The 16,500-nt window shown below is 43.6% G+C and overlaps 1 protein-coding gene across 3 annotated transcripts in view; it reads left to right on the top strand.

The window, feature by feature from the left end:
* RPTOR (regulatory associated protein of MTOR complex 1) overlaps positions 1 to 16,500 on the top strand; it is a 327,706-nt gene that overhangs the window by 183,790 nt on the left and 127,416 nt on the right. For all 3 annotated transcript variants that reach the window (XM_052657407.1, XM_052657406.1, XM_052657405.1), the window contains one exon: positions 16,149 to 16,208. In XM_052657407.1, the coding sequence (XP_052513367.1) occupies positions 16,149 to 16,208 (60 nt within the window). The remainder of the gene's footprint in view (positions 1 to 16,148; positions 16,209 to 16,500) is intronic.

Below are 16,500 nucleotides of genomic sequence, written 5' to 3'. Positions count from 1 at the left end.
CTCCAGGCAAGACTATTGGGGTGGATTGCCATTCTCTTCTCCAGGGGATCTTCTCAACCCAGGGATCGAAACTGGGACTCCTGCATTGCAGACAGATTCTTTACCACTGCACTACCTGGGAGTCCCATCAGTGTCTGACATGATATAAATGAAGCCATGAGATGTCAGCTTCTTCTTTTTATTTTTAGCTTCTTGTCATTTGCTCCCTAATGTCTACACGCTTCACTCTGAATGTTTAAACTGGATGTGAAGGCCACGTTAAGGTGCTGAGACTGGGCATTAAACCTCTCTTTAGTGTTAACTGTTGTCACCAAGGTCATCAGAACAGCTTGTTTGCTTATCCTGAGATTGAATGGACCTGTGGAAATAACCTGTTTTGAAGGTGTATTCTGTTTGGTCAGCCTTATAAGTACTTAAATGATAAAGATTTGTGAGACCCAAGTCCCCATCTGCTGAAGAGACATACCTCCTCTCCACCTCTTAGGGGTGGAGAAGAGGATGAGACTCCTCTGCTCACTGTGGAGGCAGCCAGCATCTTCCTGGGGGGCGGGGATCATAAAGTCTGACTCAAAGAAGGAGGAGGCAGAGGCTGCCCCTGAGTTGATGGTCACTGCTGGTCTCTGTGGTAGCAGAGCATCCCATGTGTTGGGGACCCCAAGGCCTGAGGGAAGATGGGTGACTGCGAAGCAGTGGAGTATGGAGCCGTGGATTGCAGCTGGAAGGTGGACTATTCCATAGGAACTTGTTCCAGGGGTTTGGTGCCAGGTCGAGGGTCCTGTCTCCAAAGCCGGTGAGATGGATTGATCTCTCCCCTGCAGGAGTACGATGGCTGATTCGGGAGACATACACGGGGATCAGTAATAGAGTTACTTGGGTGCCACTGGAAATGGGCATCCAGAGGCACAGACCCACACCCGACAGAGCACTCCTGGGGTGGGCAAGACCTGGAGGTGGCCATAACAGGGGCCTTCAAGTGGGTGTGGGCAAAGTCAAGACAACTGGGCGTTCCCAGCTAGCCTCTCCCTAGCCCTACCCACTGCCCAAGGGGAGAGCAGCAGGGTTTGCAGACGTGACTCATAAAGGCTTTTCAGGGCCTTCTGATGCCTTCTTCCTACTAAAAAGTGGGGAGGCGGGGGTGGAGTGGGATGGAGGCTTTTCCAGGTAGAAGAGATCTGAGGGCCTGGAGGGAAGGAAGAGAGTAGAGCTGGACTTGGTCAGGTGGGGAGGGTGGGGTCCTTGCTGACTCAGGAAGGATCAGTTGTCACTTTGTTTTAGGCTCAGGAGGCTTCCGCAGTTGTGGGAGATGAGACAAGCTCCTCCTGAATGAGTTGTTTCACTGGGATCCATCACCAGGGTTTCAGTGTGGTTGAGGTTGCTCACTGAGGATGTGCTGGGTTCTTCAAGTCCAAATATAGCAAGAAAGTTGGCCAGAGGGAGTGAAGGGAGAGGGCAGCCAGACCCCCACACCCTCTGGCGACCCTTCAGGATTGAGAATTGGGAGAGGCCTTGAAGTTAGTTAAGTCCTCGGTCACCCAAGGCAGTAACAGCCAGAAGGCATGGGGCCACTTTGAGAAAGGGAAGGCCACACAGGTGTGAACTGTGTTAAGGAAGTGAGGGGCTGAGGATCAGATGCTCTTTTCGGGGAAGATGTATCACTCACTTAGGAAATGGATGTTGGCATTAAGTTAGTTGCTTTTTTAATGTTCCTCTTGTTTTTAATTGGCAAACTTTTGTAAACTAGAAGGAGATATCTTTCAGAGAGGAAACAATTGAGAGTTCAGAGGCTGAATGTTACCCTCCCACGGCCACTGACCTGACACCTAAACCAGAACCCACGAGTACAAGTAGGTTAGCTCAGCTAGTGTGACTCAATGAACACCCTTGTGGAGTGATTTCCAAGCTTCCTACCTGGCTTGGGAGACCAAGAACAGATTGTGTACTGGGTATGTTAAAGAACACAATTTACGTCTAAAAGGTAATTGGAAAATCAACCTGGATCCACTCATTTGCTGCCGGAATGCCAGGAATTGGCTCAGTTTCTCAGCAGTGCTCCTCCATCTTTGGGAACTGTTTTTCTGGTGGATTTAATACCGTGAGAACCCTGAGAAGCTGATGGAATGTCTGGGCTTCCTTCCCTGCACCTGACCCAGCATTGCCAGGCTTGGTCTGCATGGGAAACCTGTCCTGGCCTGGTGGCTCTGCCTGTTGCCCACACAGTCCTCAGACCAGTAATGTTATTGTGTCCACCTGCTGCTAAGTTAATGGGCACAGACTCACAGTTCATAAAGCAGCTGGGATAGCGGGTGCTTCTCAGGGTATACTTAATATTTATCTCATAAGAATTAAAATCATGTCGGTGCTATTAATGTTCAGAAGCGTATTTGGGTGTTTCCTTTTTCTTGGTGTGGTTGGAGATATGACTGCAGAAAAGCACATAGGGAGAGCTTAGGTGTTCGAAGGGACAGGAAGAGAATGGGGCTGGTTATACAAATTTGGTCCCACTTTAAATAGGAGACCTAAAAACCAGGAAGATTTAAATCCTGAGGAAGACAACTGCATAGGCTGTAGCCCAAGGAAAGCTGTGACAAACATAGACAGCATATTAAGAAGCAGAGACATCATTTTGCCAACAAAAGTGTATATAGTCAGAGCTATGGTTTTTCCAGTAGCCATGTACAGATGTGAGAGTTGGACCATAAAGAAGGCTGAGAGCCAAAAATGCTTTCGAATTGTGGTGCTGAAGAAGACTCTTGAGAGTCCCTTGGACTGCGAGGAAATCAACTCTGAATGTTCATTGGAAAGACTGATGCTGAAGCAGAAGCTCCAATACTTTGGTCACCTGATGCAAAGAGCCAACTCTTTGGAAAAGACACTCATGCTGGGAAAGATCAAAGGCAGGAGAACAGGGCGGCAGAGGATGAGATGGTTAGATAGCATCACCAACTCAATGGATATGAGTTTGAGCAAACTCCAGAAGATAGTTAAGGATAGGGGAGCCTGTGTCCATGGAGTCGCAGAGTCAGACACAACATAGCGACTGGACCACAAGGCCAAACTCGTGCAGCTGGCCTGTCAGCTGTGGTCCAGACAGGCAGGAGTGCTCACTCTATCGTGTCCGACTTCCTACGGCCCCATGGACTGTAGCCCACCAGGCTCTTCTGTCCATGGGACTTTCCAGTCAAGAATACTGGAACAGATTGCCATTTCCTACTCCAGGGGATCTTCCTGACCCAGGGATTGAACCGGTCTCTTGCATCTCCTGCATTGACAGGTGGATTCTTTACCGCTAGCACCACCTAGGAAGCCCAGGAAGGAGAGACTTGGCTCTAGTATTCCTGCAAGTCTGTTGGCCTTTATTAATGACCACAGGTTGAACTAAAACCTGACCTGAGGTGTGCACACCTCTCATTTGTTTGCTGTTTAAGCTAGTTCTCTGTTGCCTGTATTTTACCTGTTACACAGGGATGTACAGGCACTTCAGTCAGTTCTCTCCAGAGCCTGTGACTGGACCACTCACCCTACCTGGTAGCTTCCACTCTGCCTGTGGCCTTCCCTGCATGGCTGAAGGAGTCTCTGTCTTTATAAGCTTTCATCTTACACTTGTACCCTCTTTTCTTTCTGCTTTCCCTGATCGAGTTTGAGACAATGCATTGAATTGTCAGGAGGAGTGCAAGGTACATTATTTGGGAGTTTGGGTCTAGCGGCCTTAGTCTCCATGGGAACGCCGTGGCACATGTCTGTAGACTTGGCCTTGTCACTGGGTGATTTGAGAACCTTCTGATCCTCAGCTTTCTCCCACATGAAGTAGGAATAATAATAATAATAGCCAATGTATAAGCTATCTGACCACAGAAGTTACTTCATTAATGACTTCGTCCTGATCTTAATCTTCCTTGAATCCCTGGAGATGCTTCTGGGCAGACTGAGGTTGGAGGGATGTGGAAGGGGGGTTGCTCAGGGTTGCCCAGACATCTCTCATCACATAATCTCAGCTCAGCTCACAGCTTCTGTCCTAAAACACCAAACCTGTTGCCTCTTTTCCATGTTGTGTTCTCCTCCCAGGAATCATTTAGGTGTTAAACCTAGGGACTGAGTCAGAGATTGCAGAATTTTTTAACAGTAAGAACCTCCCAGGTTTAAAACACCTGGGGCTTATTCCAAAGAGGCTCTGCTGTGGCCATTTTTAAGCATGGGTTTTGCCATGCACTTGACGAGTGGGAAGTGGGCTACAGCTGAGAAGTGCGAGTTCTCTCCTGGGTTGGAGCATGGCCTCACCCATGACGGGAACCCAGTGACCAGATCTGAACTGACCAGGCATGCACAAGACCATTGTCTGAATTTCTAACCCAGCCCCCGGCTCTCCAGGGCAGGGAGTCATCTGCTGGTTACAGAGGCAGGAAGAGAAATGAATGTCTGCATTATCTCGGTAAAGCGTCTGTAACGCGCTGGAGGGGTTTGTTTGTATCTTTTGATCGTGGAAGGAGTGTGACACTGCATGGCTCATCTTGGTCTCCAGTCCTGCTTAAAATTTCTTCCAGCCGATTTCTCCTCTCACTTGTATCTGGAGAAGAATCAGGACTTGGCTCGGGGCCACCAGACGTGCCGGGACTTCAAAATTCTGCAGTGACATCAGCTTCAGTTCTCTGTAACGGGGACTGACTGGTTCTGAAATGGTCCACGCAGGTCGCCGTGTAGCTCACAAGCACTGCTGCTCTCAGCGTATCAGGGGCCTGTGTTTTTAAATAGGGTCAGCTCTCCTGATAGTTGTCACTTGAATGATAGGTGGTACAGAATTTGGTGTTGCGGCACCACCACTGGGGTAGGGGTGGCCTCTGTTCACCTTGATTTTCTTCATCCTTGTGCACACGGGCGTAAACTGACCCCCAGAGTGAACTTTCGGATGTAGACAGAAGATTGGGGGTCAAGGACATAGTTTCTTAATACAGAAAGAGCCCATCAGGTGACAAGAGAAAGATAATAATAAATATGATGGAAGAATGTAACTTAAGTGGTGTTTGGCTCTTTAATTTAAAAGAATCATTTAATTTTTACATAAATTTAACTTTCTAGGTCTGCTTTGGGGCCATCCTACATCTTAGATAAGGACAGATAAAGGCCCAGCTGCTCTGTATGAGAGTAAACAGGTGTGTTTACTGGCAAACAGTCCCTTCAGTCTTTCAGCCCTGTTTTCCTTTTATATTAATATAAATACTAGAGAACCACATTCTCAGGGGACGGCAGGCTCCACCACCGCCTCTCAGCCTTTCCTCAGCTCTGCCGGCTCATGAAGACGCCTGCTAAATCAGAACTATGCAGTGGGGCTCACAGAGGGGTTATTGAGTGAGAGGATTGGGGTAAATACAGTCTTGTTTTCAGCTTATCAGGTAAAATTACGCCTTAAGATCTGAATCGGGCTGAGGATGCTGGAACATGTGAGGCTGTCCTGAACAAGCAGAATTCTAACTTTACCCAGTGAATTCCATGGAAACAGGCCCCGGAAAGTTGGGAAGAGACGTATGGAAGCTTGTTGTGTGCCCCACCTCTTTCCTGTGGTTTGTGGTTGGGGGTCATGAGCATCAGCTCTGTGGAAGAGAGCTGCCCTTTGAAGAGAGCTGGTTGCTTTCTGCTTTCACCAGTCAGTGCAGGGGCTTCATTGCTAATGACCATGGGGATGAGCTGGGCTGGGAGCCCCTCTTCACATCTTGACTTTCTTCAAAAATAGAAACAAACTGCTCAAGTTTTGAGAAATTAGATCTTTCCTTGGAACATTTTCCTGACATTGACTCACAGACATAGGATCACCTGCTTTGACCCTCTCTTTCTCTCTCCACTTACTTTTTATTACAGGGCAATTTTCAGCCATTCTACACAACAATCAAGAGAATAATAAAGCAAACTCCCTTGTACTCATCACCCCAAATCTTAACATTGTTACTTGCTCTATCATTTTCTTTTTATGGCTATTTTTAGTAAATTACAGACATGATGCTATCTACCCACCAATATTTAAATACACATTTTTTAAAAGACTTTTTTTCTTATGACTACAATTGTCTTGACCTTTTCATCTCTTCTGAACCAAAATGAAAGCACCCTTGTGGAGTTAGCACTGTTCCATTGAAAGTTCTTTCTGCTTTCACCAGACAGGTACTTTAGGAACCCCTGGATATCCTTGAGGCTCTGGCCCTCAGAACAAGACAGGTGGGGTCAGCTCATTCCGTCCTTCAGCAGGAAACTCAGATGAGGTGATGGTATGCGTTTCTCTGTCTAATGAAATAATTAGTTTTCCCTTTAGCTGGCTTGCCTCTGAAGCTGACAGCAGCTCAGACAGCTGACTCCTGAACCTCATTTGTGTCTTGTCCTGGTTACTGGCCTAGAAGCTCCTGAGGAGAGTTCTGTACATTTAAAAGTGATAGCTGTTTAAAGGTTATAAATTAGAAAAGTCTCTTCTACTTTTTTTCTCCTAATAATACACATGGCATACTTTTCAATTTAGCTTCAAATACCAGAGAATTGACACACTATTTCATATAGGTTTTTTGTTTGTTTTTTTAACCTGCTAGATTAAATGAAATGTCAAGGAACTTGCTTGTCTTATTTTAATAGTGTACTGCCACTTTGGGCTATCTCCCAAAACTCCTTAAAAGACATCTCTGGCAGTGCACTTTCACATTCAGAAGGACTTGGTTAAAATGGTCTGATCTGTGAAGCTTTCTCGACATCACCGTCCGTGGAAACCCCAGTGCCAGCCCCTGAGAAGGACATGGCCATGCTCAGTATAGCCTCTGCTCAGAATGCAGCTATCTGAGCACTCCAGAAAGCAGGCAGCACTTTGGGGACTGAAATCAGAAACCTTGAATAACACTCAGTGGGGATCCGGCCCCGCGGGTGTTTTCCTGCCCTGGCTCTCCCAGCTCTGACCCGGGTGTAGGCTGAACCTGCACAGGGAGTGCTTAAAGCTCCGCTTTCTCGCTGGAGGACAGGGTCACCTGTGCATGGGAGAGAGCGAAAGGCACTCCGCCTCCACAGAGCACCAACCTAGGAGCGATCTGAATCCCTTTGTTCAAGATTCTTTGTAGAGCTTAGTCTCTAGCCCCCTTCCCTCCTGAGTTCAGAGGTTGGAGGTCAGCATGTGGCTGGAAGTTCCCATCTGTTATCCAGTGTTTGGTCTTTCTGGTGACTGGCCCCCACCCTGAATCACCTCATCAGCCTAAACTCAGTTGTGGTCAAAGGGGGCTCCAGAAAGGAGACAGCATGCTCTTTGTATCCTCAATGAAGTTACAGAAAAATGGTCTCTGAAAAAAAAATGAATAAATATTGAGATTGACAAAACATTACATCAAGATGCAAAGAGAAAGAAAAAGTTTAAGAAATCAAATTTAGTTCTAAAGTTTGTGATCTTAAAATTGGTCAGAAGTAGAAATACAGGAGACAGAAAGCAGTAAAAAAATAATGAGAAGCAAGAAAACTAAAACAGTGAAGATTCAACACGCAGATAATTATCCTTAAAATATGGACTAGAACACTTGGTAACAAAGCAGTGTGTAAACATAAGCCATATTTCAGTAAGTATAAGTTTTTTCTTTCTTCTCATAAAGTTACCGTGACTGAGGCACCAAACCTGACAAGTGCAGTGTGTGTGCACATGCACATATTACTACACACGCACACATACACGGACACACAGTGCAGATGAACTCCAAGTGAAATACTAGCACTTCGCATCCTGCAGTATAATAAGAGAACAAAAAACTTCGGCCAAGTGAGAATCATTCCAGGACTGCTCTGATGACTTTCTATTAGGCTGCCTATTAATATAATTCATCATCTTAATAGGTGAGAGGAGAATAGTTACTTGATAAAATTAAAAATGAATTTTAATAAAACCTTATAATAAAAATAGAAGAATACTTCCTTTACATAAGAGAAATTTTCTTCTCAACTAGCAGCTATCATCCTGCACTAATGCTTCGATACTGTGTTTCATTAATGTAATTAGAACAAAGTGGGGATATATAGTAAGTGTGATTCATTTAACAACTTCTGGAAATGCTAGTCAGTATAGTAATTAGGTACAAAAACAAAGTGAAAGTATACGTATTCTAAAGAGAAGGCAAATTTGCTTTATTTATGTCTGGTCTGAATTTTAACTTTACACAAAACCAATGAAAAATTATTAGCAATAACATGAACATTCAGCAAAGTGACTGATTACTAAGTGAGCATAGATCAATACCATAAACCATAAAACTCCAGGCTACCTCTGGGGAAGGGATGGCAGCAGATACCATGGTGGGGACACAGGGGACCTTTTAGATTTTGTAATGTGCTATTTCTTAATCTGGGTGGTGCTTACATTTACTTTATTAGTCCTTAAACTCACATCTGTATTTTATATAGTCTTCATATATTAAATACTTTACAGTTTCCTTAAAACTGTTACCCTTTTTATATATTAAAAATAGCAAGGAAATTTGGGGAAGGAAGATAAATCTGATTCACAGTAGCAACAATAACAATGATACAATGTAAACGAGCTAAGAGTATATTGGACATTTGTATAGAAAATTCCATAAAACTTTACTGATTAATATGAAAGGATCTTTGAATAAATGAAGGAATTGACCACATTATTATTACATGGTGAGAGCCAGAAGATTAAGGGTATAAATTCTCCATAAATTAAATCATAAACTTGACACATATAGATAAAGTGATTTTAAAGGTCAAGTAGAAGGATAAATGTTTGCAAATACCCATAGAAATTAAAAAAAAAATAAGATTTGTGAAAGAAAACTGCTGCTGCTGCTAAGTCGCTTCAGTCGTGTCCGACTCTGTGTGACCCCATAGACGGCAGCCCACCAGGCTCCCCTGTCCCTGGGATTCTCCAGGCAAGAACACTGGACTGGGTTGCCATTTCCTTCTCCGGTGCATGAAAGTGAAAAGTGAAAGCAAAGTCGCGCAGTTGTGTCTGACTCTTAACAACCCCATGGACCACAGCCCACCAGGCTCCTCCGTCCATGGGATTTTCCAGGCAAGAGTACTGGAGTGGGTTGCCATTGCCTTCTCTGGAAAGTTATTAAAATACATTTTGAAGGTTCAGGTAGAAAAAGAGCTGACATTCTAGTCAATGGAACAGAGTACAGTTCCAGAAACAGAATCTATTTAAGAATTTATCATTTGGAAAAAGAGTGAATTACTCAATATTCTTTGGGACACAGGGCTAACCATTTGAAATTTTTCTTTTTTTAAAAAAATTAATTTATTTATTTTTCCTTTATTAAAAAAAAAATGTTTATTTTTACTTTATTTTACTTTACAATACCGTATTGGTTTTGGCATACATTGACATGAATCCGCCATGGGTGTACATGAGTTCCCAATCATGAACCCCCCTCCCACCTCCCACCCCATATCATCTCTCTGGATCATCCCCGTGCACCAGCCCCAAGCATCCTGTATCCTGTATTGAACATAGATGGGCGATTCGTTTCTTACATGATAGTATACATGTTTCAATGCCATTCTTCCAAATTATCCCACCCTCTCCCTCTCCCTCAGAGTCCAGAAGTTTATTCTACACATCTGTGTCTCTTTTGCTGTCTCACATACAGGGTCATCATTACCGTCTTTCTAAATTCCATATATATGTGTTAGTATACTGTATTGGTGTTTTTCTTTCTGGCTTACTTCACTCTGTATAATCGGCTCCAGTTTCATCCATCTCATTAGAACTGATTCAAATGTATTCTTTTTAATGGCTCAGTAATACTCCATTGTGTATATGTACCACAGTTTTCTTATCTATTCATCTGCTGATGGACATCTAGGTTGTTTCCATGTCCTGGCTATTATAAACAGTGCTGCAATGAACATTGGGGTACATATGGCTCTTTCAATTCTGGTTTCCTCGGTGTGTATGCCCAGCAGTGGGATTTGCATAAGGCAGTTCTATTTACAATTTTTTAAGGAATCTCCACACTGTTCTCCATAGTGGCTGTACTAGTTTGCATTCCCACCAACAGTGTAAGAGGGTTCCCTTTTCTCCACACCCTCTCCAGAATTTATTGCTTGCAGACTTTTGGATTGCAGCCATTCTGACTGGTGTGAAATGGTACCTCATTGTGGTCTTGATTTGCATTTCTCTGATAATGAGTGATATTGAGCATCTTTTCATGTGTTTGTTAGCCATCCATATGTCTTCTTTGGAGAAAAGTCTATTTAGTTCTTTGGCCCATTTTTTGATTGGGTCGTTTATTTTTCTGGAATTGAGCTGCCTAAGTTGCTTGTATATTTTTGAGATTAGTTGTTTGTCAGTTTCTTCATTTAGTATTATTTACTCGCATTCAGAAGGCTGTCTTTTCACCTTGCTTATAGTTTCCTTTGTTGTGCAGAAGCTTTTAATTTTAATTAGATCCCATTTGTTTATTTTTGCTTTTATTTCCAGTATTCTGGGAGGTGGATCATAGAGGATCCTGCTGTGATTTATGTTGGAGAGTGTTTTGCCTATGTTCTCCTCTAGGAGTTTTAAAGTTTAGATTTTTAATCCATTTTGAGTTTATTTTTGTGTGTGGTGTTAGAAAGTGATCTAGTTTCATTCTTTTGCAAGTGGTTGACCAGTTTTCCCAGCACCACTTGTTAAAGAGATTGTCTTTACTCCATTGTATATTCTTGCCTCCTTTGTCAAAGATAAGGTGTCCATATGTGTTTGGATTTATCTCTGGGCTTTCTATTTTGTTCCATTGATCTATATTTCTGTCTTTGTGCCAGTACCATACTGTCTTGATGACTTTGGCTTTGTAGTAGAGCCTGAAATTTTTCTAATCCTTAACCTCTTACCATGATAAAATAAATTCCAAATATACTGAGGTTTTAAATCTGAAAAAGAAAACACAAAAGTACTGGAAAAATTATTAGAATTAAAAAGCTATAAAGGAAGTGATAGGCTTTATTGAATACTAATTCTAAGTTTTATATGGCAAAGAAAGCAAAAACAAAACTTTAAAAAAATTATGAATTTGGGGAAAATTATGTAATATATAACAAAGCCACCCTCAGTTTTGTTAATGTATAAAACACTTTAAAATCAATAAGACAAGAAGGGCATAAACAGACAGTAAGCCAAAGAAAAATACAAAGAACCAGAAAAATTATTAGCTGGCATTTAACTTCAGTAATAATCAAAGCAATTCCAATGATGTGTCATTTCTCACCTATCAGTAGGACAGAAGGTTGTTTTTCTTTTATGTTATAAATGCAGTATTTTCCAGAAGTTAAAAAGTGGATGTATTCAGCTTTGATGTGACAGTAAATGACACTTTCCTCTGGAAAGCCATCAGACAATGGCTGGTCATTCAATAGGGATACCCATTCATCAGGCAGTTCCATTGCTACAAATACATCTTGAGGACAGCGCACTCATGTTCATGAGAAACAATGTTCTGTGCATCAGCTTTTATATTGTCCATGATATATACAAGGACAAGTTACAGAACAGCGTGTATAAACTACAATCTTTTCATATAATGGAATACCAGTCAGCAGGGGAGAAGAGTAAATTCATGAAACCAGCAAAAGCATGGATAAATACCTAAAGCATCATGCTAACTGGAAGAGGTCTTATACAAAAGAACATACTCAATGAGACCTTGTATATGAAACTCTAGAACCAAGGAGTAAAAATCAGTGGAAAAATCAGAGCAGTATTTGCGCCTGGGGGCAATGGGAAAAAATAGGAATTGCTGAGAAAGGGCTAAAGAAAATCCCTGGGAAGCTGATAGAAGTCCATGTAGCAGCTTGGGTACATGCATTTGTCAAAACCCAATGAATGAACAGTTAAAGATGTGTGCACATCATTATATGTAATTTTACATCAAAAGATAAAAAACAATGAGCAAATACTGAACGTTGGTTTGTGTGCTAAAGAATTTAAAGGGAAGTAAGTATACCACTTCCTCTGTCTCATGAAAAATGAGATGCACTGATGGATGGAGAAGCAGAAATGTGATAAAGCAAATGTAATCAAATGCTGATGGTGGAGCCTAGGTGGTGGGATCCAGGAGCTTAACTCTAAAATTCTTTCAGTTTTGTTGAATGTTGGAAAACACTGGGGGTGAGGGGAAAGCTATAGTGTGTATGGCAGATTCTCTTATGGTAAGAAACAAAAGCTGAACAAAACCCAAGTGTAGATATTGATTGTACATGTGTGCTAGGCACAGTCTGGATGCAGAGGGGCAGTCGGCAGTGGGATTGGGCTGCAGGACCAACTCCACTTTTCCATCGTCTGTGTTGTTTAGGCTGTTTCAGGGACTGATTTTATTCTATCCCAGCACAAAATAAATCAGCATGGTTCAGTTTTCTGTAAGAGGTAAATAGGAAAGTGTTAATTGTTATCTTAGATTTGGGGGTAATTTTCATTTGTAATATCTGTACTTTCAATTTTTGTGATAAATGTATGGGATTTTTTCTAATTGGAAAAAAATTTAGTATATTTCCACTCTCAGAAACAATAGCATCCAGCAGTTATTTGACAGTTTACAAAGTTACAGAGTTGAGTTTTCTTTTTAGCATCCATTAATTTGTTCCTCATAAAAATCTTGAAGCCAGTCACTTGCAAGAGCAACAGGAAAAAAAAGATATATGAAATATTAGGAATCAATCTTATACCATATTCACTTGGTGACACATTTATGATGGAGTATCAAAACTGTATGTTAGGGCACCCTTCTAAGTACTTGTGACACACTGATGAACAAAATAAAAGAAGTCCTTGTGCTCATAGAACTTATCTTCTATGATAAAGACAAGCAATCAAAATATATATTAAGGTAGCAAGAAATGCTGTTTTTAAAAAGCACAGTACACGAGTAGAGAATGAAGGTGCTATTTTCTCAGGCTGGTCAGCGAAGGTAGAAGAAATCCGAGTAAAACAAAGGAGTAAACCTTCCAGTTTGGGGCAAGAGGGAGCAACCTGTGCAAAGGCCCTGAGGTGGGGCTGTGCCTGGCGGACGGAAGGAGGAGAAAGTGTGTCAGGGTGACTGGTGCTGGGTAAGCAGAGTGAGAGGGAGGAAGTAAAGTCAGAGCAGTGACTAGAAGCCCAGGGCAGGGCCTTCGGGGGCTAGGCAAGCACCCTGCATTTCATCCTGCATGGCAAGAAGCCTCTGGAGGGTCAAGATGACCACATTTCCTGATAAAAGGCTCGCTCTGGCTGCCTAGTAGAGAATTCCTGGGAGAGAATTAGGGAGCACAGGCAAGAAAGGAAGCAGAGAGACTATTCTGGAAAATGTGAGGGATGCTGGGTCCTGGCCTGGGGCTGTGTCCTCAAGGAGGTGAAGGATATTAGGCAGCGTCAGGAGACCTATTTGGTTGTCACAACTGGGATGGGGTGCTGCTGGCATCTCATGGGTAGAGGCTAGGATGCCACCCCCACAGCAAAGAATGATTTGGCCCCAGTGTCCTTAGTGCCCAACTGAGAAACCCTGGCCTGGAGGGTCAGTAGGCAGGCGGTGAGCAGTGGTCACGTGCTGTGTAACTTCCCCCGCAGTTTGGGAAGGGCAGGTCAGACAGGAGTCAGAAGTGGCCCAGCCTGTTGATGAGCTCCAGCAACCAGCACAATGTAGTCAGCACTAAACGTCTGCCAGCTGTTGTGTTTATTGTTATAATTACTAATATCCAGCTTTGTGGAATTGTCGAGCCATTTTTATTGTCTCTGATTTTGCCTGATATAGTCTGGTGCAAAGGGAATGAATACAGACTAATGTACAGTTTTGTGGACTGTCAGTCACTGGTTCATCCATGCTGCTCATGCATATTTTAAAGTTGCATAGTGTCCCTATTTTTAATTTCCTTCTTAACTTTATATTTCCAGCAGATTTATGATAATACTTATTTCCCAGTTAAGTTATTTTTATAAAGTCTAATTCCAAAATGTGGTCAACAATGAATCTAGTTTTATTAACTATTTTTGTCTTGATTTTAGGATAGAATACTTTCCATTGTGAATGAGACACTGAGAAAGTCTGGATTCTGTCAACTTCCTCCTGTTTAGCTGTAGATGGTTTAATTGACCTTGTAGTCTCTCGGCTATAGGACTGGTCGTTGACTTTGCTCCTGGTTTGGGGGATGCAACTCTGTATCCTGAACCATGGTTGTAGCTCAGGCCACACCCCACAGTGGAAAGCCCCAGGTGTTCATAGCCCCCAGTGTGGCACTGGTTGTCCCTGTCTATGTGCATCTGCTGATGAGCAGGCATGGAAATCTCTCCTCGGTGCCCTTCAGCTCTGATGTCCCCAGGGCTCCTTGGGGTCTGATCCTGTGCCTGTGCAGGGCCCAGCTCAGCCCAGGGTCCTAGGAGAGCTTGCTCGCAGAGTTTGGCTCCTCCTTCCTAAGACTTCCCCTAAAGCTCTGGGCTTCTGATCTCCTTCCGGTTGAGCTGTGTCCCTGATGCTTTATGAATTAGGGAGCACGTGTGGGAAAAACTGGTTAAGGCGGACCTTGTGCGGTTACTCTTCTTGTAAGGGTCATACCTTCCCTTTCTGCCTGAATTTGTTTGCTCTTTGATGCTTTCAAGTGGTTGCTTTTTATATTTTATCCAGAGCTTACTGTTGTTATTGACGAAAGGATTAGTCTGGTACAGACTATTCTGTCATTATAGGAATGCTGAGGTCCAATCAGTAAGCACGTTGCAGAGAAAAAAAACAGCAGAGCAATCCTGTTTGCATAGGCCTCAGAATTGGAGTGGAAGGTACATTTCCTATAAACCATTTCCATCCACGGAGAGATTCTGATTCACATGGAGCCACTGTCAGAGCTGCCTGTGGGCGGTTGCAGTGATGTGTGGGAGCGGGCGGGCCGAGCTCTCCAACAGGGAAGGAAACAGGAGGATCTGTCCGGATGGACTGACTGGCCCTGTGGAGCATCTGGGCAGCCCAGGTGCTTGTGCCTGAGGGAGACGGGCTCTGTCTCATTGGTGTTTCTGCTGCTCTGTGAATGGAGAGCACCGGCCAGCTCAGCCACCGCCAGAAATATAACTTCTTCTGTGGCTGAGCAAGGTGTTGCTCGCTGAAGCCATAAGCCTAGTGGGGCTGGGTTCTCAGGGTTCCCCCATCCCAGATGGAGGGCCACATGTCTGGAGCCAGTTGCGCACCAGACGCTGTCGTCATGGTCTTGTCTATCTTCCGATATCTGGGTCTCTATCTCCTTGTCTTTCTCCCTCGTCCTTACCTATCCACTGTACACCTCTCACTTCATGTACCCTGAATGTGGCCTGGTCCTTGTATTCATCCCCTCCCATGAGCACACTGGCTTTCCCCGACCTTCCTCCACGTATCACATCCATCTAGTGATGCGGAAATGTGTTTTGTGGGTGTATTGCTCTGTGCCTGATGCTCTTTACGTAGGGGGGTTATTTGTTCTTAATTTTTAAAGCAGGTGAATTAAATGTTTTACATTTCTCCTGTGACCAGTGCTAAGTTGCTTCTTCACTCTTCGTGACCATTGATTCTGTCCTGCCACGTGCCAATAGCCCTGACAGGAAGGAAGAGATGGGCTTCAGCCTCCTGTCAGTGCGCACAAATTAGCTGATGCCTGGCCAGTCCCCCAGTCCCAGTTCCCCCCGACCCCAGCCAGCCCTCCAGGATGGCTCTGCAGCAAAGATTAAGTCTCATAGCTCCTGTGACTTTATGATAATTAAAATGATATAATTGAATTCACTTTTCTTTGTCTTCTCCCACAAATTTCTTTTGTGTGCCTCGGGGTGGTTCACTGATCCTTCCATCACTCTCTCCAGCTTTACTTGCTTAAGAAGGAAAAATGAAAAGTGGGGCCTGTTCCATCATCTGGGTGGAAGCTTTCTGTCTGGTGACTCTCATGAGGACCTGCCCCCAACCCCCCAAACTGGGGATCTGCCTCACCACCTGCAGATTTTTCTCCTTCCACTGAAGACCTCCAGTTGCAGCTCAGTTTTCCTGCCCCTAGGGAGATTTTCTTCGTAAACCTAAGAGCTGACAGAATTAAGAAAATCTTGGTTTACCTTTTCACTGTGGCAATCCCCATGCCCTGCTTCCTCTCTGTGCTTTTTCTCTGGGACTGCTGTATTCTCCTGTTACATATCCCATTGCTGTGATTCACTGTCTTCTCTTTCTTTGCAGGTTCTGCATGCAGAAATGTGTTAGTCTGGTGCCTGGAGTCACACTGGATCTGATAGAAAAGTAAGTCAGATTTTTAAGCTATTGTGGCTTCTGGTGTGAAGGGGAGTCTCCATTTTTCAGTCTCGGTTCTCAGAAGTACTTCCTGTCAGCACAGATGTTTCCCTTTCATGTGTTCTTTTGTTCTCTGATTAAGGCCTTGTTTGTGATTGTTACATAGGACAAGCTAAATTTGGGGCCATATTAAAAGGAAGAGAGTACAAGCGGAATCCTTTTGAACATTTAAAAATACTCTCGACACTGAACCAAAGCAAAAACGCACATATCGTTACACATACAGACCAGTAACTGCACA

Source organism: Budorcas taxicolor, chromosome 19 (genome assembly GCF_023091745.1).
Source record: "Budorcas taxicolor isolate Tak-1 chromosome 19, Takin1.1, whole genome shotgun sequence".
Taxonomy (NCBI): domain Eukaryota; kingdom Metazoa; phylum Chordata; class Mammalia; order Artiodactyla; family Bovidae; genus Budorcas; species Budorcas taxicolor.
The sequence above is the reverse complement of the archived record's forward strand: the minus strand, read 5'-3'. Positions and strand labels throughout refer to the sequence as shown.